Here is a 23,961-nt window from a genome sequence, read left to right on the forward strand (position 1 = left end):
TTAGATTTTTAAAAGTTTCACGCCAGGCAAGAAGGCTAGCTGCTTAAGAAAACACTGACAGTGTTTTCTTCCTAGACAAGGGGCCCCTTGATTGATAGCAGAAAACAATTCTCAAAGTCGTAAAAGCTGGAATTACAGACTGAGAGCAGGACATTGACCTACATGTTACAGAAGATAAAAAAGCAGAGATAAACATAATTAGGAATGAGTAAAAATGATACCATGAGCCTCTCTTAAACCTTGAGCTGTATTTTCTAAGGCCAAGAGCAATGGAGAAGCATCTAGCTGGCAGAAAAAGAGCATTTCTGGGAAGTCTTTTTTAAAGGCAGTTTCTTTCTTAAACTGAGAGAGTTAAGAGAGCAATAAATATTGGGAACAGCTAAAGAGGAGAGCAGATGGCTGAAGGGGGGGTAAACTGAAAGGGTTCCTTTTAAAACCTGTTTTTTTACTGAGTTCCTTCCTTTCTATTTTGAGAAGCTTTATTCTTTTAAAAGGTTACCTATGATAATGTATGAAATATATTAGCTTAAATATATTGGCTTAAATGTAATTATGCAAAGGATTTAAGAAATGCTAGATTTTTATTTCATATAGCTGTAAGAGTTGTATTTATCCTGAAATTAAGTCAGTCACCAGCCTAGCCCCCTGCTAGACAGGAAGACGCCATCTGGGCGCTCCTGATATATGGTTGTCAGACATTTGTTTAGAAACCTTCAAAATGAAGGAGATCTTTCAATGTTGATGTGAAACTCAAGATCCTTGACATATGTTTAAGATAAAAATTTAAGATTAACCATTTGTTTTAGAAGGCAATAGGGCAAGAGGTGAGCTGGTAATTAATATTCCTTGTTGAGACACATGTAAGATATATTACTACTTATTTGTCATTTATAGATGTAACAATATATAGCTCTTTGTGCTCCATATAAGGACAGGAGGATGTGGGTGTATCTTTTGTGATTGGATATAGCAGGCAGCCAATAGGAATTTCAACCAGGCTGATTGGACAGATGCAGCCAAAGGAGGAGCAAAGGGGGCTGGATTAAGGGAATATAAGTGCTGGCCATAATGGCAGGAGGCCAGGCCAGAGCTTGGTAACCATATACCACTGTGCCTCTCATTTATTTGTCTGACAAATAAATTATTATTTTAATTTCTCTATTGCTGCGTTGAATATTTCATTCCAGCTAAGCGTTAACCACAAGCAGGGTGCTACAAAATGAGTTTATTTTCGGCCCCAGACCCATTTAAAGGATGCCTGTTCCTAAGACAAAAACTGCAGAGCACCCCTCTGCCATGTTTTCTCATCTTCCGAACAGAAAGCCCCCGAAAGAAGAAGATTTCGATTTGATATCCCACTTTATCACTACCCTAAAGGTAAAGGTAAAGGGACCCCTGACCATTAGGTCCAGTTGTGGCCGACTCTGGGGTTGCGGCGCTCATCACGCTTTATTGGCCGAGGGAGCCGGCGTACAGCTTCCGGGTCATGTGGCCAGCTTCCGGGTCATGTGGCGAACCAGAGCAGCGCAAGGAAACACCATTTACCTTCCCGCCGGAGCCGTACCTATTTATCTACTTGCACTGGCGTGCTTTCAAACTGCTAGGTTGGCAGGAGCAGGGATCGAGCAACGGGAGCTCACCCCGTTGCGGGGATGCGAATGCCAACCTTCTGATCAGCAAGTCCTAGGCTCTCAAAGCGGCTCACAATCTCCTTTCCCTTCCTCCCCCACAACAAACACTCTGTGAGGTGAGTGGGGCTGAGAGACTGCAGAGAAGTGTGACTAGCCCAAGATCACCCAGCAGCTGCATGTAGAGGAGCAGGGAAGCGAACCCGGTTCACCAGATTGCGAGTCCACCGCTCTTAACCACTACACCACACCGGCTCTCACTGGCTTCCCACCCGTCCGGTGGCGAAAGACAGGAGGGTCAGGTGCTGGCCTTGTCTTCAGTGTGTACGCTTTGGTGCCTGGCGAGGTGCGCTTTGCGGATGAAGTCCCTCCCGCACTCAGCGCACTTGTAAGGCTTCACGCCGGAGTGGATCCTCTTGTGGTTGATGAGCCCTGATCCCGAGTGGAACCTGCTCCTGCACTGCGAGCACTTGTAGGGCTTCTCCCCCGTGTGGGTCCTCTCATGGACGGTCAGCAGCGAGTTCCGGCTGAAGCACTTCCCGCAGGCGGGGCACTTGAAGGGCTTCTCCCCCGTGTGGCTCCTGCAGTGGACCAGCAGGTGGGAGCTCTGGCTGAAGGTCTTCCCGCAGAAGGAGCACTTGTAGGGCTTCTCGCCCGTGTGGCTCCGCTGGTGGTAGATGAGGCCCTGGCGCGAGTGGAAGCTGCTCCCGCACTGGGTGCACTTGTACGGCTTCTCCGCGTCGTGGGTCCTCTGGTGGAAGAGAAGGTGCGAGCTCTGGCCAAAGGTTTTCCCGCAGGTGGAGCACCTGTGATAGGGCCTCTCCGGAGCGTTTTCGCCCGAGTCCTTTCCAAAGTCATCCCCGGACGCGATGCACATCTTCTGCGTCTGGGGCGGCAGGCTTTCAATGAGGATTTTTCTGTTTGCCGCAGGGGAAACAGACACCACCGATCTGTTCCGGACGTGGTTTCCCTGTTTGGTTTTGGGTATGAGCTCCTTCGGGGCAGTTTGCCCCTGCTCAGGACCCCGGGGACTGCAATCAACAGACTTCCTTTGGGGTGCCCGATGCAACTCCACTGGCTTGGGCCTTGCCTGCAGATCGTTGTGATTGTTCGTTTGACTGTAATCTGTTGGAATCAAGAGAAAGAAGATTAGCCTGAGGGATCAGGCCAGCAAACCTGTCAAAGAGCGAGTCCGCAGTAAATCACACCACTCAAAGTTGGAGTTAACTGTTTGTTTGCATTTTTTGACAAAGTAATAATCATAAATAAATCATAAATAAATAAGAATAACAATGGGCACCCCACCCCCGAGACCATTCCATTGTAATTATCCAACCTCCCCAAATTTCAACTCCTCTTGCGATGGTTTGACCCCTTTCCGTTCCACTCCCACCATTCTACCTGGACACTGAGGTCCAGCACCTAGGGCCTTCTGGTGGTTCCCTCACTGCGAGAAGCCAAGTTACAGGGAACCAGGCAGAGGGCCTTCTCAGTAGTGGCGCCCGCCCTGTGGAACGCTCTCCCACCAGATGTCAAAGAGAACAACAACTACCAGACTTTTAGAAGACATCTGAAGGCAGCCCTGTTGAGGGAAGCTTTTAATGTTTGATGCATTACTGTATTTTAATATCTTGTTGAAAGCCGCCCAGAGTGGCTGGGGAAGCATAACCAGATGGGCGGGGTATAAATAATAAATTATTATTATTATATTATTATTATTTCCGTTTTAACAGTACAAATTCTACAAACATCTTCCATATCTCCTCAAAGTCATTTCTCCTGCATATTCCCCATCTTACCTTAAAGGCACATGTTAATTTATCGTTAATAGCTATATCCCACACCTCTTTATACCATTCTTCCATTTTATATTCTGCTTGCCCCTTCTACTTCCTAGCTACAATAATTCGTGCAGCTGTCAATAAATTTGTGAGCAAGTCCTTCATGGCCTGCGAACCTTCCACCCCCTCGTAAATTGATAATGATGCTACCTCTGGACTTTTGGTCAGCTTTAACCCAGTGATTTCTGTTACCTCTGTTATTTCTGTTAACTTTATTAGTGTCGTGTCTAATGAGCTCAGCAGCTCATCCCTGGTAGGTTCTTTAGATGTGATTCCTGCACTGCAGGGGGTTGGACTCTACAATTCTGTGATTTTGTGCTTACCCAGCAGGCTGTCACCACAGTCGTTCTCCTCCTTTGCTTCTCTGCCTGGCTGCATCGGGGCTGGAAGCTCTGTTCCTAAGAAACCAACAGCACCCTCCTCACCCGGCAGAGGCTCCTGAAACAAGAAACATGAATCAGTTTTAGCCAAAGATCTGCAAATTCCTGGCTGGACCTAACTCGCAATGCTTTAGTGACATTAAGGACACAGGACAGCCTCCTGGATCAGGCCAATGGCCCATCTAGTCCAGCATCCTGTTTGGGTTGGGTGTTCATCAATATACCCAGCTCTACCTCTCTTTTAAATCAGAACCAGTGAAGGCGATGAAAGTCCTCTGTGAGTGTCTGGAGGTTGTTGGAGGATGGATGGTGGCTAATGGATTGAGGTTGAATCCTGACAAGACAGAGGTACTGTTTTGGGGGGACAGGGGCAGGCAGGTGTGGAGGACTCCCTGGTCCTGAATGGGGTAACTGTGCCCCTGAAGGACCAGGTGCGCAGCCTGGGAGTCATTCTGGACTCACAGCTGTCCATGGAGGTGCAGGTGAATTCTGTATCCAGGACAGCTGTCTACCAGCTCCATCTGGTACGCAGGCTGAGACCCTACCTGCCCACGGACTGTCTCACCAGAGTGCTGCATGCTCTGGTTATCTCCTGCTTAACTACTGCTATGCGCTCTACATGGGGCTACATTTGAAGGTGACCCGGAAACTGCAACTAATCCAGAATGCGGGAGCGAGACTGGGGACTGGAAGCAGCTGTCGGGACCATATAACACCGGTCCTGAAAGACCTACATTGGCTCCCAGTATGTTTCCGAGCACAATTCAAAGTGTTGGTGCTGACCCAGTATACCTGAAGGAACATCTCCAGCTCCATCATTCTGCCTGGACACTGAGGTCCAGCTCCAAGGGCCTTCTGGAGGTTCCCTCGCTGCGAGAAGCCATGTTACAGGGAACCAGGCAGAGGGCCTTCTCGGTAGTGGCACCCGCCCTGTGGAACGCCCTCCCATCAGATGTCAAGGAAATAAAGAACTACCTGACTTTTAGAAGACATCTGAAGGCAGCCCTGTTTAGGGAGCTTTTTAATGTTTATCATTTTATTGTGCTTTTAATATTCTGTTAGGGACACGGGTGGCGCTGTGGGTAAAAGCCTCAGCGCCTAGGGCTTGCCGATCGAAAGGTCGGTGGTTCGAATCCCCGCGGCGGGGTGCGCTCCCGTTGCTCGGTCCCAGCGCCTGCCAACCTAGCAGTTCGAAAGCACCCCCGGGTGCAAGTAGATAAATAGGGACCGCTTACTAGCGGGAAGGTAAACGGCGTTTCCGTGTGCGGCTCTGGCTCGCCAGAGCAGCGATGTCACGCTGGCCACGTGACCCGGAAGTGTCTCCGGACAGCGCTGGCCCCCGGCCTCTTGAGTGAGATGGGCGCACAACCCAAGAGTCTGGCAAGACTGGCCCGTACGGGCAGGGGTACCTTTACCTTTACCTTTAATATTCTGTTGGGAGCCACCCAGAGAGGCTGGGGAGACCTGGCCAGATGGATGGGGTATAAGTAATAAATTATTATATTATTATTACTTCTCACCCCAGCCAGACAATAAACACTCAAGGAGGGCCTGAAGCAGAGCTGGTTAGGGGTGTAGCCTGGGAAGTGTCCTGAGGGGAGCTGGGGGATGTATCTGGCCCACCGTACCTGAGGTTCCTCCACCTGGATTAGAACTCCTCACCTTCTGCTGTTCCCATCTCTCTGTCTCCTTCTGCCTCCGTAGAAAATCCTCGGCCAGGGCCACCGCCTGGGAACAGCTGTCTGGGCCGCGATCCCTGACCCAGCTCTGGATCTCCGATGGCAGGATGGTCAGGAACTGCTCCAGGATCAGCAGCTCCAGGATCTGCTCCTTGGAGTGCCTCTCCACTTTCAGCCAGCGGTGGCAGAGCTCCTGGAGGTGGCTGTAGGCCCCTCTCGGACCGTCAGCCTCCTGGTAGCAGAAGCACCGGAAGTACTGGCGCTGCTTCTCCCTGCTGATGGCGTCCCCGCGCAAGATGGTCGCCTTCACTTTCCCATAATCCTCTCTGTCTCTGGCCTCCAAGCTGCCAAAAGCCCATTTGGCCTGTCCGCTGAGGGCCGGCAGGAGTCGAGCCACCCACTCCTCTTTGGGCCACTGGCAGGCTTCGGCCACTTGCTCAAAGGAGGCGAAGAAGGCCTTGGCGTCGTGCCAGGGGGTGGGCTCCTCTGGCCACTGTGGGATCCCACACACCGAGTGAGGAGACTCCACTTCCTTCAGGAACTGCTGCCACTGGGCTTCCCAGCACTGAAGGATCCCTTCCTTTGGCTCCTGTTTCACCTTTTGCTGCGAATGTGGCGTCCTTCTTGGGTATTTCTGGGTAACATGAGCATTTTCCCCAGATCCGTCTGACCCTTCCACCAGTCTGAGGCCTAGCGGGTCTTCCATCTGCAGGCTGGTGGCAATTCCTCCGCAGGACACTGACAGTCTCCGAATATTTCCGTAGATGCCCAGGAAAGGGGATTTCTTCTTCAGAGGGTAGGGGAGAGGAAGAAAGGAACACTAATAAACATTTGTTTCAAGATCATCAGCAAACATTTTATGCCAGCTTATTTTCTTTCTTATTTATTTATTTATTTCATTTATATCCCATCTTTTTCCTCCAAAGAGATCAAGGTGGCACAGATGTTTTGCTTCTTCCTCATATAAGGTTAGGGAAGTGGGTGGCACTGTGGGTTAAACCACAGAACCTAGGACTTGCCGATCAGAAGGTCGGCGGTTCGAATCCCCACGACGGGGTGAGCTCCGGTTGCTCGGTCCCTGCTCCTGCCAACCTAGCAGTTCGAAAGCACCTCAAAGTGCAAGTAGATAAATAGGTACCGCTCAGGTGGGAAGGTAAACGGTGTTTCCGTGCTCTGCTCTGGTTCGCCAGAAGCAGCTTAGTCATGCTGGCCACATGACCCGGAAGCTGTACGCCGGCTCCCTCAGCCAATAAAGCGAGATGAGCACCGCAACCCCAGAGTCAGCCACGACTGGACCTAATGGTCAGGGGTCCCTTGACCTTTACCTTTTACATATAAGGTTGGTTAGGCCGAGAGGCAGGCGACTGGCCCTCAAAGTTACATAGTGAGCTTCACGGCCAATCGGGGATTTGAACCCATGTCCCAGCTCCTGGCCTAGCACTCTAACCAGAAACGCCACACTGTGTCCACGGATTTATCCTCTCATTGAGAATGAGACCTGCGGGGTGAGGATAACATAACAAAATGCCCCCCCCTCCCCCGCGCCATGAGAGGATGGGAAGTCCCTGCATCACACATAGAGCCTCATAGTTTAGAAATCCATACACCTCAATAACAAACAAAGCAAACACACACCTGAAGTCCGCAACCTTTACAAAAAGAAGAAGAAGGAATGCCCTTGCTACTGCTATTCTGGTTTATAACCTGAAGATGGAAACTCGGGTCACTGAACGTGCCCCCAACACCATATGGTGGCAACGGGAATATCTGCATGCGCAGGGCTGCCAGATTTCAAAAAGTAAAAATCTGAACACAAAAGTTGTTGAGCTTTTTTCCATTTTCCTGGACAGTTCAGCGATTTTACGCACGTAGGGCAGAATACCAGCTATGCCTGAGAAATTGAAGATATATGGCAGTCCAATGCATGCAGGAATATCGGAAGAGGCTCCCTACTGTCAGACCCAGCCAGCCAAGTACTGTGTACAGGAATGGGCAAAGTCATTTCAGGCAGGGGACACCCCCAACCCTACCTGGGGGTGCCAAAGACATAGACAGACAGACAGACACATAGATAGATAGATAGATGATAGATAGATAGATAGATAGATAGATAGATAGATAGATAGATGATAGAGAGATATAGATAGATGATAGATGATAGATAGATAGATAGATAGATAGATGATAGATGATAGATAGATAGATAGATAGATAGATAGATAGATAGATGATAGATAGATGATAGATAGATAGATAGATAGATAGATAGATAGATAGATAGAGATAGATAGATAGATAGATAGATAGATAGATGATAGTTAGATAGATGATAGATAGATAGATAGATAGATAGATAGATAGATAGATAGATAGATGATAGATAGATGATAGATATCTGCACTGATATACTGCCCTCTCATAAAATAATCACGGCTGTGTACAGCAAGATTACAAACGTAGCGGGAGATTGAATCAGGGAACTTCTGCATGCAAAGCCCCCCTTTTGCTGCAAATCACTCTGAGCATATCCCCTTCACATCTTACCCTTCGGTGATTGAGCCTGGGGTCTTATGTAAAGCTAATAATACATCAGGGAGGATGTGGAGGCTAGAACCCTGAACTGCTAGCTTTCTAGGTGCAAGGCATTATCGACCACTAGGATGCATTCCATCGTGCAAGACCCACGTCAGTCAGCCGGAGAGGGTGTCTCAGGAACTCTGCATCCCAGCCTGGGCTTCACCACCTGTCACCTGCTGCACCTCCCTTTGCAGGTGCAATTCCTCCCCCTCCCCACTTTGACCTGGTCTGCTCTCCTTCTCATCCCAGAATCGGGCTTCTCCTTCAGGAGCTCCAGCCCCAACAACGAATAGATTGTGTAATAACCTCACCTAAATGCATGGCCCCACACCAAAAAGAGAATCGGTTTCCGGGGGGAGGGGGGAAAAGGATGGAACAGGAAAAGGGGCTTTCCAGTGTTTACATCCTGGGTTATGTTTTCACCACTTCCGTTTCCTCCTTTCTAGGAAGCTGGAGGGTCCTCCAAGGAACTCTCTCGTTTTAACTCCTCCATAGGCAGTGGGAAAATCCCCTTTTGCACACAGGGACAGGGTCTGGCACCTTAACTGTACAGTATAGCTTTCATCATAGGCTGAAGAAGTATCTTTTTACCCTGTACTCTGACACCTGAGATATAAGGGTGTTTATTTTAATGTATTTTAAAGAACCCACCCTTTTTTTAATTGCAAACTCTTTTTCACTTATAATTGTGTTTTCGCATTGCTCTGTTTCCTTCCTTTGTGGTGAAGCATGGGTAAGGGTTAGAATGTAATAAAAATTTTAAAAGATAATGATGCTTTTTGTTAGAACCATTAAAAGTTTTTTTTTTCTTAGTGAGCAAGTTTTCATATTCCACAAATTCTCCCTTGATTGAAGAAAGCGGATGGATGGAGAAAGGTCCCCCCCCTTAACGTGAGAACCTGTGGACATCAAAGGAAGCTGAACATTGGAAGATTCGGGATAGGCAAAAGGAAAAGTCTTCTTTCGAGGACAGCAGAGCAAAACTGATTATGAAACTCTCTGCCACAGGAGGCAAAAGAAAATGCTTCTTCAAACAGTGCATAGTTACATGGGACACGTTCCCAAAGGAGCCAGGGATGGCCACCAACATGGCTTTGAAAGATTGGTCTTGGAGGTTGAGGCTATCAATGGCTTCTATCCATGGACAAGAGGCCGTAATGCTTTTCAATACCGCTTATGGGAGCTGCAGGAGGGGAGAAAGCATAGCTGTCAACTTACAGATTCGAAAATAAGGGACCAGCAGCCTTGAAAATAAGGGACCAGCAGCCAAAATAAGGGACCTGCAGCCTCACCTGTTCCAGGCACTCCAGTCTTCCTGTCCTCCTGCAGTCTGGTCAAACTCATGCTGGTAGCTTCGAGAACACTGTCCAACCAACTTTGTAACCAGAGGTTCAACTGAATAGAATCTGAATCACATGCACCACAAGGCCTATGCAGCCTCAACTTAAGATGGCTCCCCGGCCTGGCTTTGCACTGCAAAGTTTGCAGCAGCACGTGCAACAAAATGGCGTCCAGCATTCAAAAATTCCCTCAGCTTGCATTAACTAGCCACACACAAGGCATGCAAGCTCCACCCCCCCCCAGTCGTTCTTAGACTTCTTATTGGGTGAGCAACACAGCCAAGCAACACAGTTGGAGCCTCCCTCCTCCCTGGCCAGCAGGGAGGGAGGGAGAGGAGCTGCTTCCTTTGAAATTTAAGGGACATCATTTAAGGGACATTTAAGGGACATCCATCAATAAGGGACAGCAGTGGGACATGGCGCTGGAATAAGGGACTGTCCCTTCAAATAAGGGACACTTGACAGCTATGGGAGAAAGTGGTACTGTTCTCGGGTCCTACTTGCATGTTCCCCATGGGCACTGTTGTAAAATTTAAGTTGCACACAGAGGAAAATGCCTTGAGAGAAATGATACTTTATTTTAGCACACAGAACAATCCCAAAAAACCATTTTGACTCTTACAAAATGACCTCAAATATTCATTTGCAGTTGGAGGAAGGAGATGGGGAGAGCTTCCCCATTGTCTTTTCAATTGCAAATCCCCGCTAAGTTTCTGTTAAGCTGTCAATAGGTGTTAAGTTTGTAAGTAAAGAATTTAGAAACTAAAGTATTTACCATCTCGCCCAGGAAATCCATTTTCAGATATCCAGGCAGACAGGAGCGAAGCCTCATGCTCAAATTTCTGTGGGAGATGTATGATGTTTTTGGGGTGGTCTTAGGCTAATTTCAAGTCTATATTTGTTTGTTCGGGGTCTCTCCTACGTCCTTGCAAGGAGGGGAGGGAACTCTGTTGCAACAGAAAAATAAAGATCAGCCTTGCTTTTCACTGCCTCCTGCCTCCTCCATCCATTCTTCTGAAATAAATAAATTAAGGTCTTATATATATAATAAATGTTCATAAATGTACCAAGCAAACACGTACATAAATATGTGAACCATATGTCTGAAGCAGTGTAGGGCAGTCCTGGAGCCATTTTGGCTCCCAAACTGACCAAATGTTTTCTCTGCAAGGTCAAAGGAAAATGGAAAAGCCTCCCCGTTGTCTTTTCATTCACAAATCCTGTCTTGAGGGTATGTCTGTGTATGAATGGGGTGAGCCTGTGGCCTGGCTCAGGAACTGGGTATTTGTCACTACAAAAGACTGGCCAGGCTCCCCAGGGTAAGCATTAACAGGTAACCTGCCAGACAGGAGATAAAGAACGACAGGAGATAAACAACGCACTTAGATTTCTGCTGTAGACCGCCCTTTCTGTGATGTAGGTATGATGTTTCTGGGGGTGGTCTTGGACTCCAGGGTGGGCAATTTAAAGTGTCTATATAAGGGCGGGCACACCTGGGTTCTTGGTCCTCCTCCTTTCCTGCGTGTAAGGGGAGCACCCTGTTGCAACAGTTCAATAAAGATCAGGCTTACGAGCTGCTTTGCTTCTCAATGTCCTCTGGTTGGCCTCTGTTCTTTTCTCCGACCGATGGAGAACCTACAAAGGACTCTATAAGGGCTCTTGTGTTCCCCATAAGGGAATAAGGGCAGATTTTCGTTTATTACACTTCTCTGACCGATCATGGATTTAGGGGACTCAAAAGTCCCTTGGGGAGTTGGGCAGCAAAAGCCAAACCCCAATTTTTTTACATCAGCACAGCCACCGTGAGAACAGGGTGGGAACTTCTTATGTTCTTAAAAACAAGCTTTCTGAACAGGGCACAGTAGGAAAATGGGAAGATGCTTTAAACAGAGTCAGACCCATCTATCTCAGTATTGCTCAAGACATACTGCCGCCTGAGTTCCCCTCACTGTCTGCGAGTCCTGGAAAAGCTGCTCCCTGCCTTGCAGGTCTTTTCCCACCTGGTCTGGGAGAGCAGGCCCCGGACTGACTCCAGCTACAAAAGCAGAGGCTGCCAAACAGGCTCTTGAACTGGGGTACTATTTAGTGGGGTTTGTATTGCGGGGAGCGTGTTGCTGTTAATTTTTTGTATCTCTTATTTTGCATGTATACTCGAGCAAATGATCTGGAGTGCTCCAATATCTTCTTTCAGAGTGACTTAAATTGTGTTTTCCACGAATGTCTACTGCACGTAACGGAGACCCCAAGGTTCATCTAGTCCAACCCCCTGCATACCTGTCAACTTTTCCCTTTTATTGCGAGGAATCCTATTCGGTATAAGGGAATTTCCCTTTAAAAAAGGGAAACTTTGACATCTATGACCCCCTGCAATGCAGGAAACTTATCCCCCACATGCAGCTCAAACCCATGACTCTGAGATTAAGTCTCGTGCTCTACCGACTGAGATATCCCAGCTGTCAAGGCTTAGCTTTGGAGTGTACAGAACAAGTCCTCCCTGGTGTCATTCCCATAATAAGCCATCTCCAGACTTACCCTAAGAGCCAGTCCTGAAGGTACAGCTCTTTACCCTGTACCCCTCTGGTACCTGAGAGGCATGTTTGAAGACCATACCCTATTCCTGCGATTGTAGTCCACTTTTGTTTTTTCTAAAAATTATTTATTAAATTTATATAGAGTCCTTCATCTGAGGATCACAAGTTTACAGTATAAAAACACAAAAAAACATAATGTAATAACAAACAAAACAATAACCCCCGCCCCAAAACAAACACACACAGTTTCAAAGATATGTTAATTAACCAAAAGCCTGGGAAAGGAGGAACGTTTGAATTTTTAATTGTTGTAACCCACACTTGGACCTGCTAGCAAAGGGTAGGTAATAAATTTAATGATTTATTAAGTTTCAATTAAATTTAATGATGATCATGATAATGATAATAATCCACCATGCCTTGGTTTTCAAACAGCTTAGTTCTCGAATGTTTTAGCTCCTGGACACCGCAAATCCGGAAGTGACTGTTCTGGTTTGCGGACTATTTTTGGAAGTCGAACATCCGACGGGGCTTCCGATTGGCTGCAGGAGCTTCCTGCAACCAATCGGAAGCCGCACTTTCGTTTCCGAACGTTTTGGAAGTTGAACGGACTTCCGGAACGGATTCCGGTTAAACTTCCAAGGTACAACTGTACAGTGGTACCTCTGGATGCAAACATGATCTGTTCCAGAGCCCCGTTCACATCCTGAGTAGAACGTAAGATGCGTCTGCGCGTGCACGGGTCGCGTTTTGACACTTTCGCGCATGCGCGTGACGTCATTTGGGCATCTGCGCATGTGGCAAAACCCGGAAGTAAGGTTCATGTGGTGCTTTTCCTCCTTTCATTCCAGGGAGAGTTCCGATTAACCAGCAAACCCCTACGAACAACTGAGGCAAAGTTTCTCCTCCGAGCGACGGCAACCAGCCAGAGACCCCCGCAACGACGAGCAGGCCAGCACCAGTTTACACGGCTTCCTCTGCGTGGGTTTTTCTCGCGAGATGCGAGTTCGAAACAAAGCTCTTCCCACAGTCAAGAGCGCTTGTGGGGCTTCTCCCCGACGTGGACCCTGCCATGCGCGAGGAGGAGCCGCTTGCGGCTGAAGCATTTCCCGCAGTCCGTGCATTTGTGGGGCTTCTCGCCCGTGTGGGTCCGCCGGTGTGAGGTGAGGCCCGCGCTCCAGCCAAAGGTCTTCCCGCACTCGAAGCAGCGGTACGGCTTCTCCCCTGTGTGGATCCTGCGGTGCGAGGAGAGCTCGGCGCTCCGTCGGAAGCTCTTCCCGCAGTCAGGGCACTTGTGGGGCTTGTCCCGCTGGTGGATCCTCGCGTGCTGGATGAGGTAGGAGACGCAGCTGAAGCGCTTGGCGCAGACGGAGCACTTGTGGAGCTTCTCCCCCGTGTGGCTCCTCTTGTGCTGCGCCAGCTGGGCGTTGCGCCCGAAGCTCTTCCCGCAGGCGAGGCACTGGAAGGGCTTCTCCTTGGTGTGGATCCTCTCGTGGAAGATCAGGTGAGACCTCTGGCGGAAAGTCTTGGGGCAGGAGGCGCACTCGTAGGGCCTCTCGCCCGTGTGGGTCCGCCGGTGAAGGATGAGGTTGGAGCTGCAGGCAAAGCGCTTCCCGCAGGCGGCGCACTTGTAGGGCCGGTCGCCCGTGTGCATGCGCCGGTGGCGCAGGAGGTATGAGTTGCAGCTGAAGCTCTTTCCGCAGGCGGCGCAGGCGTACGGCTTCTCGCCCGTGTGGATCCTCTCGTGCACCACCAGGTAGGAGTTGCAGCTGAAGCTCTTGCCGCAGGCGGCGCACCGGAAGGGCTTCTCCCCCGTGTGGATCCTCTCGTGGCGGATCAGGTGAGACTTATCCCGGAAGGTCTTGGGGCAGGAGGAGCACTGGTGGGGCTTCTTCTTCCCCTCGTGCATCTGCTGGTGCCGGGTCAGGTTGTCCTTGCGGCTGAGGCTCTTCCCGCACTCACCGCACCGGTAGGGCGCTTTCTGAGCCGAGGCGCTTTTGTGCCCTGAGAGCAGGGGGTCGTTTCCCGAGCGCCTGGGAGGGATCGGGTACCATTCCGCTCGCTCCAGGCTCCCCAGGCAACCGTGCTTCCCTTCAAACGCTCTCACCTGCCTGCCATCTAACAGAACATGGAAAAAAGAAGGAAAGGAAAGAGGCATGTATGAGGACAATGGATCCAAACTACAAGAAAGAAGATTCCACCTAAACATTAGGATGAACTTCCTGACAGTAAGAGCTGTTCGACAGTGGAATTTGCTGCCATGGAGTGTGGTGGAGTCTCCTTCTTTGGAGGTCTTTAAGCAGAGGCTTGACAACCATATGTCAGGAGTGCTCTGATGGTGTTTCCTGCTTGGCAGGGGGTTGGACTCGATGGCCCTTGTGGTCTATTCCAACTCTATGATTCTATGATTCTATGATTCTAGGACAGCAAGAACCAACCACCTAGAGTTGCCAGCAGCTGGTATTCCTAGTACTTTTGCTTATTAATTTGCATGAAGCAAACGTAACATGAGTTATGACTGTATTTTCTCACAAGCAGTGGGTAATATTTAATTGCATTTTGCTCCGAGTAGACCCGCTGATGAATGCAGCTAAGTTAGGTCCGTTAATTTCTACTTCGAGTGAACCTTAAGTCGAGCAGGGACACGGGTGGGGCTGTGGGTTAAACCACAGAGCCTAGGGCTTGCCGATCAGAAGGTTGGCGGTTCAAATCCCCGCGACGGGGTGAGCTCCCGGTGCTCAGTCCCAGCTCCTGCCAACCTAGCAGTTCGAAAACATGTCAAAGCGCAAGTAGATAAATAGGTACCGCTCTGGCGGGAAGGTAAACAGCGTTTCCGTGCGCTGCTCTGGTTTGCCAGAAGCGGCTTAGTCATGCTGGCCACATGACCCGGAAGCTGTACGCCGGCTCCCTCAGCCAATAAAGCAAGATGAGCGCCGCAACCCCAGAGTCGGCCATGACTGGACCTAATGGTCAGGGGTCCCTTTACCTTTACCTAAGTCGAGTAACACCCATCGAATATGTGTCCCGTCTCTTACCGCTGGAGATTCTTTGCTGGACCGTGACATCGCCAACTTCATTGAGATCTCCTCTAAAAGGAATGGATCCACATGTGGTCTTCTCCAGGTTGATCTCCTGACGGCTCTCTCTCATGTGCCGGTTCTCCTGCTTATTCCATGGGGAAATGCTCTGCTCTGCCCTCTCTGGAGACAGACCGTGGAGCCCCAACTGCTCCAGACCGCCTGGGCTGTATTTTGCTTCTTCTCCAGCGTCAACACAGCCTTCAGCGGCTAGGGAAAAAGAGAGTCATCCCAATCACAAACGTACGGTCAGCCCAGTGAAGAGCAGGGGCCAGGGGCAATGAAACCAGGATTTGCAGTGAGAATATCAGAAAAGGACCTTCATACGATAAAATTAATGAGTGTTAGAAAAATCTTGGAATGAAACTATTTGGCTTTAGTAGAAATGTTATAAGGAGTTATGTATAAATAGGTTTTTAAGTTCTAGGGTTTTTTATGGTAAGATAAGGCTAAAATAAATTAAGACAACCAAAGGAGAGAATATAGTGAAAGATGGAAAGGATTTGCTGAGATAATTAACAATTAGAATATAAAAAAGGGAGGTGTGAGGAGGTCGATGAAACAAGTTAATGAACATAAGGATATGGGAATATTGGATTTGTTTTTAAATTTATTCTTTTGCTTGTATTGTATGTTTTGTATTTTCTTTCTTTTTATTGACTTGTACTGTTTAATCTCTTTTTTCTCGTTTTTCTTTTTCCTTTTTTTCCTGTAATTTTAAATTCCCAATAAATATCTTTTTTTTAAAAAAAAGGACCTTCATATGATAATCTTTATTCTCATTGTCCCAATGTACGTAGATTTTTAATTTCATTGTTCTGTATGGGACAATGACAATAAAGATATCACATATCGTATATCAAAATTGAAAAAATCTACACCAGACATTAAAAAACCAACAAGCCTGCTATCCCAGATATCCCAGCCTGGTTAGCCCCCTAAAAACTCTGATACCCCTTTATTAAATACAATATATTCCCACAGAGACTACCTTACACTGCGTTTAAAACCAAGATCGCATTTGGATAGAAACTGTTTCTCAGGCGGCTAGTCCTAGTCTTTCTAACCCTGTACCTTCTTCCAGAAGGCAGAAGCTGAAAGAGATCATTTCTGGGGCGCGCACTGTCCTGCGCTATCACTGCAGCTTTCTTATGGCACCTGGAAGCGTAGATTTGATCCAAGGTGGGAAGAGTGCACCCAGTTATTCTCTCCGCAGTCTTTACAACCCTGGACAGCATTGTTTTTCCCCTGACGGTGCAGCTCCCAAACCACACACACAGACCATAAGTTAATACACTCTCCACAGTACAATGGTAAAATGATTTCTGTTCTCACCCTGAAGCAAAGTTCTTAACCCGAGGCACTATTTCTGGGTTAGTGGAGGCTGTAACCTGAAGCGTCTGTAACCCGAGGTACCACTGTACTGGGCCGAGCCCTATTTGTGATTCCCAGCAATACAGAACCATAGAGTTGGAAGGGTTCCCGGGGATCATCTAGTCCAACCCCCTGCAATGAGGGAATCTTTCTCCCAACGTGGGGCTTGAACCCACAACCCTGAGATTAACAGTCTCAGGCTCTACTGACTGCAGCTCCCAGATGGGGCTAAGGAGAGCTGGGAGCCCGACAGCGGCTTTCGCTGTTGGAGCTGAGCCTACACAGGCTCGAACCCGCAACCTCCCAAGTGCCACTGAGCTGCGCTGCCTGATCCTGGACTGAGCTCTGCAGGATTTTCTCCACTCCCGCCAGGAAGTCAGGCAGGTAACAATGCTCACCTATCAGACCGGCCTCTCCGCTGCCACAGTCCTCCTGCTTGGCTGCCATGCTGAGCTGTTTCTGGTCAACATCTACAGGATCCTGGCTTGGCCCCGTGAAACTGACGGCCGCCTCCGCGAGGAGAGTCAGCACCTGGAAACAGGCGAGAGCAACAATTTAAAGCAGGGTGGACCAACCCATAGTGATGTATGGAAGTAGTGATGTATGGAAGTGAGAGCTGGACCATAAAGAAGGCTGATCGCCGAAGAATTGATGCTTTTGAATTATGGTGCTGGAGGAGACTCTTGAGAGTCCCATGGACTGCAAGAAGATCAAACCTCTCCATTCTGAAGGAAATCAGCCCTGAGTGCTCACTGGAAGGACAGATCCTGAAGCTGAGGCTCCAAGACTTTGGCCACCTCATGAGAAGAGAAGACTCCCTGGAAAAGACCCTGATGTTGGGAAAGATGGAGGGCACAAGGAGAAGGGGACGACAGAGGATGAGATGGTTGGATAGGGTTCTCGAAGCTACAAACATGAGTCTGACCAAACTGCGGGAGGCAGTGGAAGACAGGAGTGCCTGGTCCATGGGGTCACGTAGAGTCGGACACGACTAAATGGCTAAACAACAACAACAAGGACCAACCCGTATCCCGCGAGGCCTCTTTTGGCAGCCCTTGGCAACGTTGGAGGAAAAAACATCTTAAAGCCTAAAAAAGTTCATGTATGCCACCACAGCAGCAAGAATTCTTGTGGCGAGGAAGTGGAAAAATGAAACAATACAGACAATCACAGATTGGCAGATGCTCGTGTTAGAATATTTACAAGTAGCAAAACTGACGGGAAGAGTTAGAGGAGAATTGAACCAGAAACTATTTGGAGAATGGAGAATATTTAAGAATTATATAAGATCATATTGTACCAACCACACCATATTAGCAGAACTTGAGTGATACTTGTAAACACAACAAATACCCTTTGTGGAGTAGACGGGAACAATATTAAAGAATATAAAACTGTGCAAAAAAAAGACAGTGTAAACAGTACAATGAGAATGATTGGAAGACTCGTTTGGTCAGAAGTCTTTTTTATTTAAGTGTTTATTTAAGTATTAATTAGGAAGATTAAGTTTTTTAATGCACGTAAATCTGCTTTTTCTTCTTTCTTTTTTCTGTACTTTCTTTTCTTTTTTCTTAATTTTTTTTCTTTAATTTTCTTTTTGTAGTATGAGATTGTAAATTCTTTGCATATGTGTGTAATTTAAATTAATAAAGATTATTTAAAAATAATAATAAAAGTTATTTTTGTGTCATAGGTTGTTAACACACACACACATCTTTTGTGTATTAAATTGGTTTAACAATTAAATATATTAAACCTGTTGTGCATTTAACACACACACACAATCTCTCTATAAATGGCATATATTGTATGATATGAAATATATTTTAGTTTATATTTTAATTTACACTACGGAAATTTAATTCAGGGTGCGGCCCACGAGTACAGTGCATAGCTGTCATCTTACAGATTTGAAAATAAGGGACCAGCAGCCAAAATAAGGGATTTTCTGGACACAGGTATGTTTAACTTCTGAGCCCCTCCGAGCCAAAGGCAGAAAGCCCAGCCAGCAGCCAAACGAAGCCTCAAGCGGTGGTTCCCACAGCGCAGCAACCCGGCAAAGGGGATGCAGCAAGGAAAACCACCGTCACCTCTCCGCTGGGAAGCGCTGAGCAAAGGCGAGTCCCCAGGCAACGCGGCCGATTTGATCGGCACAAGGCATGCAAGCTCCACCCCCCAGTCGTTCTTAGACTCCTTATTGGGTGAGCAACGCAGCCAAGCAACACAGTTGGAGCCTCCCTCCTCCCTGGCCGGCAGGGAGGGAGGGAGGGAGAGGAGCTGCTTCCTTTGAAACCCAGGGAATTTAAGGGACATCATCAATAAGGGACAGCAGCGGGACACGGCGCCGGGATAAGGGAGCTTCCCGCCAAATAAGGGACGGTTGACAGCTATGGTACAGTGGTACCTTGGTTCTCAAACTCACATCTGCTCTAGAAGTCCGTTCGACTTCCAAAACATTCGCAAACCGAGGCATGGCTTCTGACTGGCTGATTGGCCCTTCAGATGTCTTCCAAAAGTCAGATAGTTGTTTATTTCCTTGACATCTGATTCTTGCTGCACACTTGGTCTGAGACGTTGGACCGCCCTGCCAGTACACTGATCAAAAAGTCACATTTCCCTAACACAACAGCTGACTAGAACGTTAAGACGACAGCATAATAATAATAAGGAAAACTGATGCAACATACTCCCTGCCTGCCTGCAACCTGGTTTAGATCATTGATCCATCTAGCTGGAGGTCTTTCAGATGGAGGTCTCCCCCAGCCTGGGGGTCTGAATCTGGGACCTTCTGAAGGAAATGCAGACATTTTACCCCTGAGCTACCGTCTTTCCCCTACACAAGGTCTTCTGCGCTGAGGTATACATGACTTGCACCATGTCCCTCTGCCGAAATTGGCCCACTCAGCCGCCTAAAACCTTCTTACCTGCTTCTCTTTCTATTTAAATATATATATTTAAATAGAATTTTCTGTTTTACAATTTAAAATCCTCATTTAAACATCCTTAAAATTTCAGCGACTTCCCTTCTTCTCTGTCCATGGTTCATTTTGCATAACCTAAGTCCCTGAATATTTTACAAAAACTAAACCATTCAGTATTCCATTATTACATCCATCAAAATTTATTTACAAAATTTATCTGAATTCTGCCCACATTTTCAAGTGTACACAATCCCCCCCCCCATATATTCAATAAACGTTTTCCAATCTTCTCTAAACGTAGGTTCTTCTTGTTCTCTTATTCTTTATGTTAAGTCTGCAAGCTGCACATATTCCATCAGCTTAAGTTGCCATTCTTCTCTGGTTGGGACCTCGCTGGTTTTCCATTTTGGGGCTAACAAAACATGGGGCGGAGTAGTGGCATACATAAATAACATTTTCTGACACCTGGGAATTTCCACCTGAATTATCCCCAACAAAAAGGACTCTTGTTTTTGGAGGGAAAGTGCTTTTGAACATTTTTTTCAATTCATTATGGATCATTTCCCAATACTCTTTTACCCTTTTACAATGTCCACCACATGTGGAAGCAAGTTCCCTCCACCTCTTTGCATCTCCAGCACTTATCAGATTCAGTCTTAAAGATCTCAGCAAGCCTACTCAGAGTTAAATACCATCTGTAAATCATTTTTACAGATTTACAGAAGGAGCTTCTCCACCCCCATCATTCAGCCCGGACATTGAGGTCCAGCGCCAAGGGCCTTCTCTGTAGTGGCACCTGCCTTGTGGAACGCCCTCCCGCCAGATGTCAAACAGAAGAACAACTACCAGACTTTTAGAAGACATCTGAAGGCAGCCCTGTTTAGGGAAGCTTTTAATGTTTAACAGACCACTGTATTTTAATACTTTGTTGGAAGCCGCCCAAGGTGGCTGGGGAGACCCAGCCAGATGGGCAGGGTATAAATAATAAATTATTATTATATTATTATTATTATATTTTCCTCCTCACCTGCTTCTCCATCCTTTCGGCATCCTTCTGGAGGAAGTCCTCGGCCAGGGCCACCGCCTGGGCACACGTCTCCGGCCCCCGCTGCCTGACCCAGCTCTGGACGTCGGCCGGAAGGATGGCCAGGAGCTGCTCCAGGACCAGCAGCTCCAGGATCTGCTCCTTGGTGTGCCTCTCGATCTTCAGCCACGCCTGGCAAAGGTCCCGGAGCTGCCTATGGGCCCCTCTCGGCCCCTTGGCCTGCTGGTAGCAGAAGCCCCTGAAGCGCTGCCGCTGCTTCTCCCGCTTCAGAGCATCCCAGCGCAAGATGGCCGCCTTCACTTTCCCATAATCCTCTCTGTCTCGGGCTTCGAGTCCAAGAAAAGCCTGCTTGGCTCCACCGCCGAGGGCTGGCAGGAGCCGGGCTGCCCACTCCTCCCGGGGCCACCGGCAGGCTTCGGCCACTTGCTCAAAGGTGGCCAGGAAGGCCTTGGGGTCGCCCCATGGCTTGGGCTCCTCCGGCAACGGGCCAGTGGGGCTGAGGGGCTGAGGGGCCTCCACCATCTTCAGGAACTCCTGCCATTGGGCTTCCCAGTGTTGAAGCAGACCCTCGCAGGGCTCTTGTTTAACTAAGGTTGCGTCGGGTGTTTTTTGGACGACTTCTCCGACGGTCTCATGGGGGTCCTTGCCGCTGCCGTCCAGCACCTCCCCTTGCGGACAGTTTCCTGGGTCCATTTTCATGCCGGTTCCACCTCGGCTGGTGGCCTGAGGGACTCAAGAGAGTCGTGGCGGATGATGCTGCCACATTCTAGGCTGTCACGAAAGGGGTAGCTCCCTGGGTATAGCAAAGAAAAATCACAGAATCGTAAAATTCACAGCATTGGAAGGGAACCCAAGGATCATCTGGTCCAAGGCAAGAATCTTTTAGATGTTGGACAGAAAATAAGGAGTTTTTAGCTGTAATGTTATGAGTGATAAGGGAAAAGAAAATAAATAAGGGGGTATAGAAATAGGTAAAAATTATGGATAAGGATTTGCTGAACTAACAATTGGAATTGGAATACAAGAGGGGGAGGTATGAGGAGGTCATGGAAATAGGTCATTGAAATAAGTATTGTGAAATTTATGTGTTTTAAAAGTTTTTTGCTTTTTATGCTTTTTGATTTTTTCTTTGTATTAAATTTGAAAACTTTAATAAATATTTTTTTTTTAAAAAAAAAGAATCTTTTGCCCGATGTGGGGCTCAAACCGGCAACCCTGAGATCAAGAGCTTCCTGGTCTGCTCCAGCTCTATTCAATTAAATTGATTTAGAAAGCATTTAAGTTTCAGAAATCCCTTCAGTGGTGTGTGTGCGGATGCCTGATGATCGTCTCCCAAAGCAACTACTCTATTCCGAACTTAAAAATGGAAAGCGTAATGCTGGTGGTCAACAAAAGAGGTTTAAAGACTGTCTCAAGGCAAATCTTTAAAAATGTAGTATAAACACTGACAACTGGGAAACACTGGCCTGCGAGCGCTCCAGTTGGAGAACAGCCTTCACCGAACTCAGGACGCAAGGAAGAAACGTGCTAAGAGGAAGGCACGCTTGGCAAATCCACACTGTGATCAACTCCCGCCCAGAAACCAATGTCCCCACTGTGGAAGGACGTGTGGATCCAGAATTGGCCTCCACAGTCACTTACGGACTCACCGTTAAAACAGTGTTTATGGAAGACAGTCTTACTCGGCTATGAGTGATCACCGAATAAGATATATCAGTATCAGACCGCTCCCCACAAAGTATCCTGGAAACAGTGCTCAAAGTTTTAGGGCATCCCCTATTCTCTCCTTGTTGTGCTACAGTTCCCAGGGTTGAAAGGGCCCCTGAGGGTCACAAAGTAATTATAATTGCAGCCTTCTTGCCTCCTAAATAAGGAGACAAGGCACAGGGCAGAAGAGGCTCCGCTAACATCACGGCAAAGGCCCCAAAGATGCTGGCTAGTGGTCCCTCCATGCCACCTACTGTATTTTTTGCTCTATAGGACTCACTTTTTCCCTCCTAAAAAGTAAGGGGAAATGTGTGTGTGTCTTATGGAGCGAATGCAGGCTGTGCAGCTATCCCAGAAGTCAGAACAGCAAGAGGGATCACTGCTTTCACTGCACAGCGATCCCTCTTGCTGTTCTGGCTTCTGAGATTCAGAATATCCCCCCCCCCCCCCCCGTTTTCCTCCTCCAAAAACTAGGTGCGTCTTGTGGTCTGGTGCGTCTTATAGAGCAAAACAATATGGTGATTGCCCAAACCTGTAAAACAACCTAAACATGTCACAAGATAAGGCAGGAGGCTGTTCTGTGCATTGTGTTGCTTCTTCCCTTTCAAGTTGCCTCAATTTGCGAAGTCAACACAAATCAATTTTTCGTCGTCTCCTTGACAACTCATCATTTGAGGCCAGGACAATATGGATGATTATCATTCATAACAACAACAACAACACAGCACCTTTTCAAGTAATACAACAACAACACAGCACCTTTTCAAGCAATAATACAGCTGCATGGTTGTCTCCGGAAGAATAAATATGATTTGGATACAATGGAGGACTGTAAATTGGATTGACCTAAAATATGCAGCTAAAAAGCTTACTTAAAGAACCCACGGGGGGGGTGTGTGTCCTAAGATTCAGAAGAATCTTGTGTAAAATTCTAATATGTGCAAGAATATTATTTGTGTGAACGAATTTGTAAAATCAAATAATACGCAGGAATAAACACGATTATACAGCATCACAGGCGTCCAATAAAACAACGGCAATACAGCATCAACATGACAATATAGCAGCATTGCCTATTCCAACCTTTTCAAGTGAATTCTTCTAATAACAATAATAATATGGCAGCATAGTCGTCTGGCGCACCTTTTCAGCGGCGGTTTGCTGTGCAGAAATCTGCAAAGGAGCCTTTTCCCCAGCCCACCACTCTCCTCCCCAAACGGGAACACGCGACCCTCCCCTAGATGCTGGGAGAGGGGAGGGGGGAACCCCCTGATTGTCTCTTTCGCTAATTAGCGCCCTCCCCCCCCGCACGCAGTCCCCCTCCCCCGAGCCCCGCTTCCTCCCCGGGAATCTCCGTGCACCAAACCAGGCGCGCAACGCGTGCACACACACTTTTCCGGGCGAGGGGGGAGAGGGGCTGCTGCGTTGAAAAGCACCCCGTGTTGCAGCGTCCTTGCTAGGAATCGCAGCCTCTTTCTGCATTAACTCTTTGTGCATCTCTCTCTCTCTCTCTCTCTCTCTCTCTCTCTCTCTCTCTCTCTCACACACACACACACACACTCACACACACACACACACTTTGTTGTTGTTTAGTCGTTTAGTCGTGTCCGACTCTTGGTGACCCCATGGACCAGAGCACGCCAGGCACCTCTGTCCTCCACTACCTCCCGCAGTTTGGTCAAGCTCATGCTGGTAACCTCGAAAACACTATCCAACCATCTCGTCCTCTGTCACCCCCTTCTCCTTGTGCCCTCCATCTTTCCCAGCATCAGGGTCTTCTCCAGGGAGTCTTCTCTTCTCATGAGGTGGCCAAAGTACTGGAGCCTCAGCTTCAGGATCTGTCCTTCCAGGGAGCACTCAG

The 23,961-nt window shown here is 48.0% G+C and overlaps 2 protein-coding genes across 3 annotated transcripts; both read right to left on the reverse strand.

The window, feature by feature from the left end:
• Positions 1-1,213: 1,213 nt before the first annotated feature.
• LOC114592455 (uncharacterized) lies at positions 1,214-23,399 on the reverse strand. 2 transcript variants are annotated; one of them, XM_077923195.1, is made up of 6 exons: positions 23,184-23,399; positions 20,376-21,186; positions 16,826-16,958; positions 15,012-15,263; positions 13,068-14,094; positions 1,214-2,401 (listed from the first exon to the last, which is right to left on the reverse strand). In XM_077923195.1, exons 2-6 carry the CDS (start codon positions 21,090-21,092, stop codon positions 1,927-1,929), a joined length of 2,604 nt encoding a protein of 867 aa, XP_077779321.1. In that variant the 5' UTR covers positions 21,093-21,186; positions 23,184-23,399; the 3' UTR covers positions 1,214-1,926. The 2 variants fall into 2 exon arrangements, with proteins under 2 accessions (XP_077779321.1, XP_077779320.1); XM_077923194.1 differs by lacking the exon at positions 1,214-2,401 and having other exon boundaries at positions 12,086-14,094; positions 23,244-23,399.
• Positions 3,859-8,449, reverse strand: LOC114592511 (uncharacterized). Its single transcript, XM_077923396.1, has 3 exons — positions 8,073-8,449; positions 5,478-6,315; positions 3,859-3,907 (listed from the first exon to the last, which is right to left on the reverse strand). The coding sequence occupies exons 2-3, from the start codon at positions 6,232-6,234 to the stop codon at positions 3,891-3,893; spliced, it is 774 nt and encodes a 257-aa protein (XP_077779522.1). The 5' UTR covers positions 6,235-6,315; positions 8,073-8,449; the 3' UTR covers positions 3,859-3,890.
• Positions 23,400-23,961: the final 562 nt, after the last annotated feature.

The sequence above is a fragment of the Podarcis muralis genome, chromosome 2, assembly GCF_964188315.1.
Source record: "Podarcis muralis chromosome 2, rPodMur119.hap1.1, whole genome shotgun sequence".
NCBI classification, from domain to species: Eukaryota; Metazoa; Chordata; class Lepidosauria; order Squamata; family Lacertidae; genus Podarcis; species Podarcis muralis.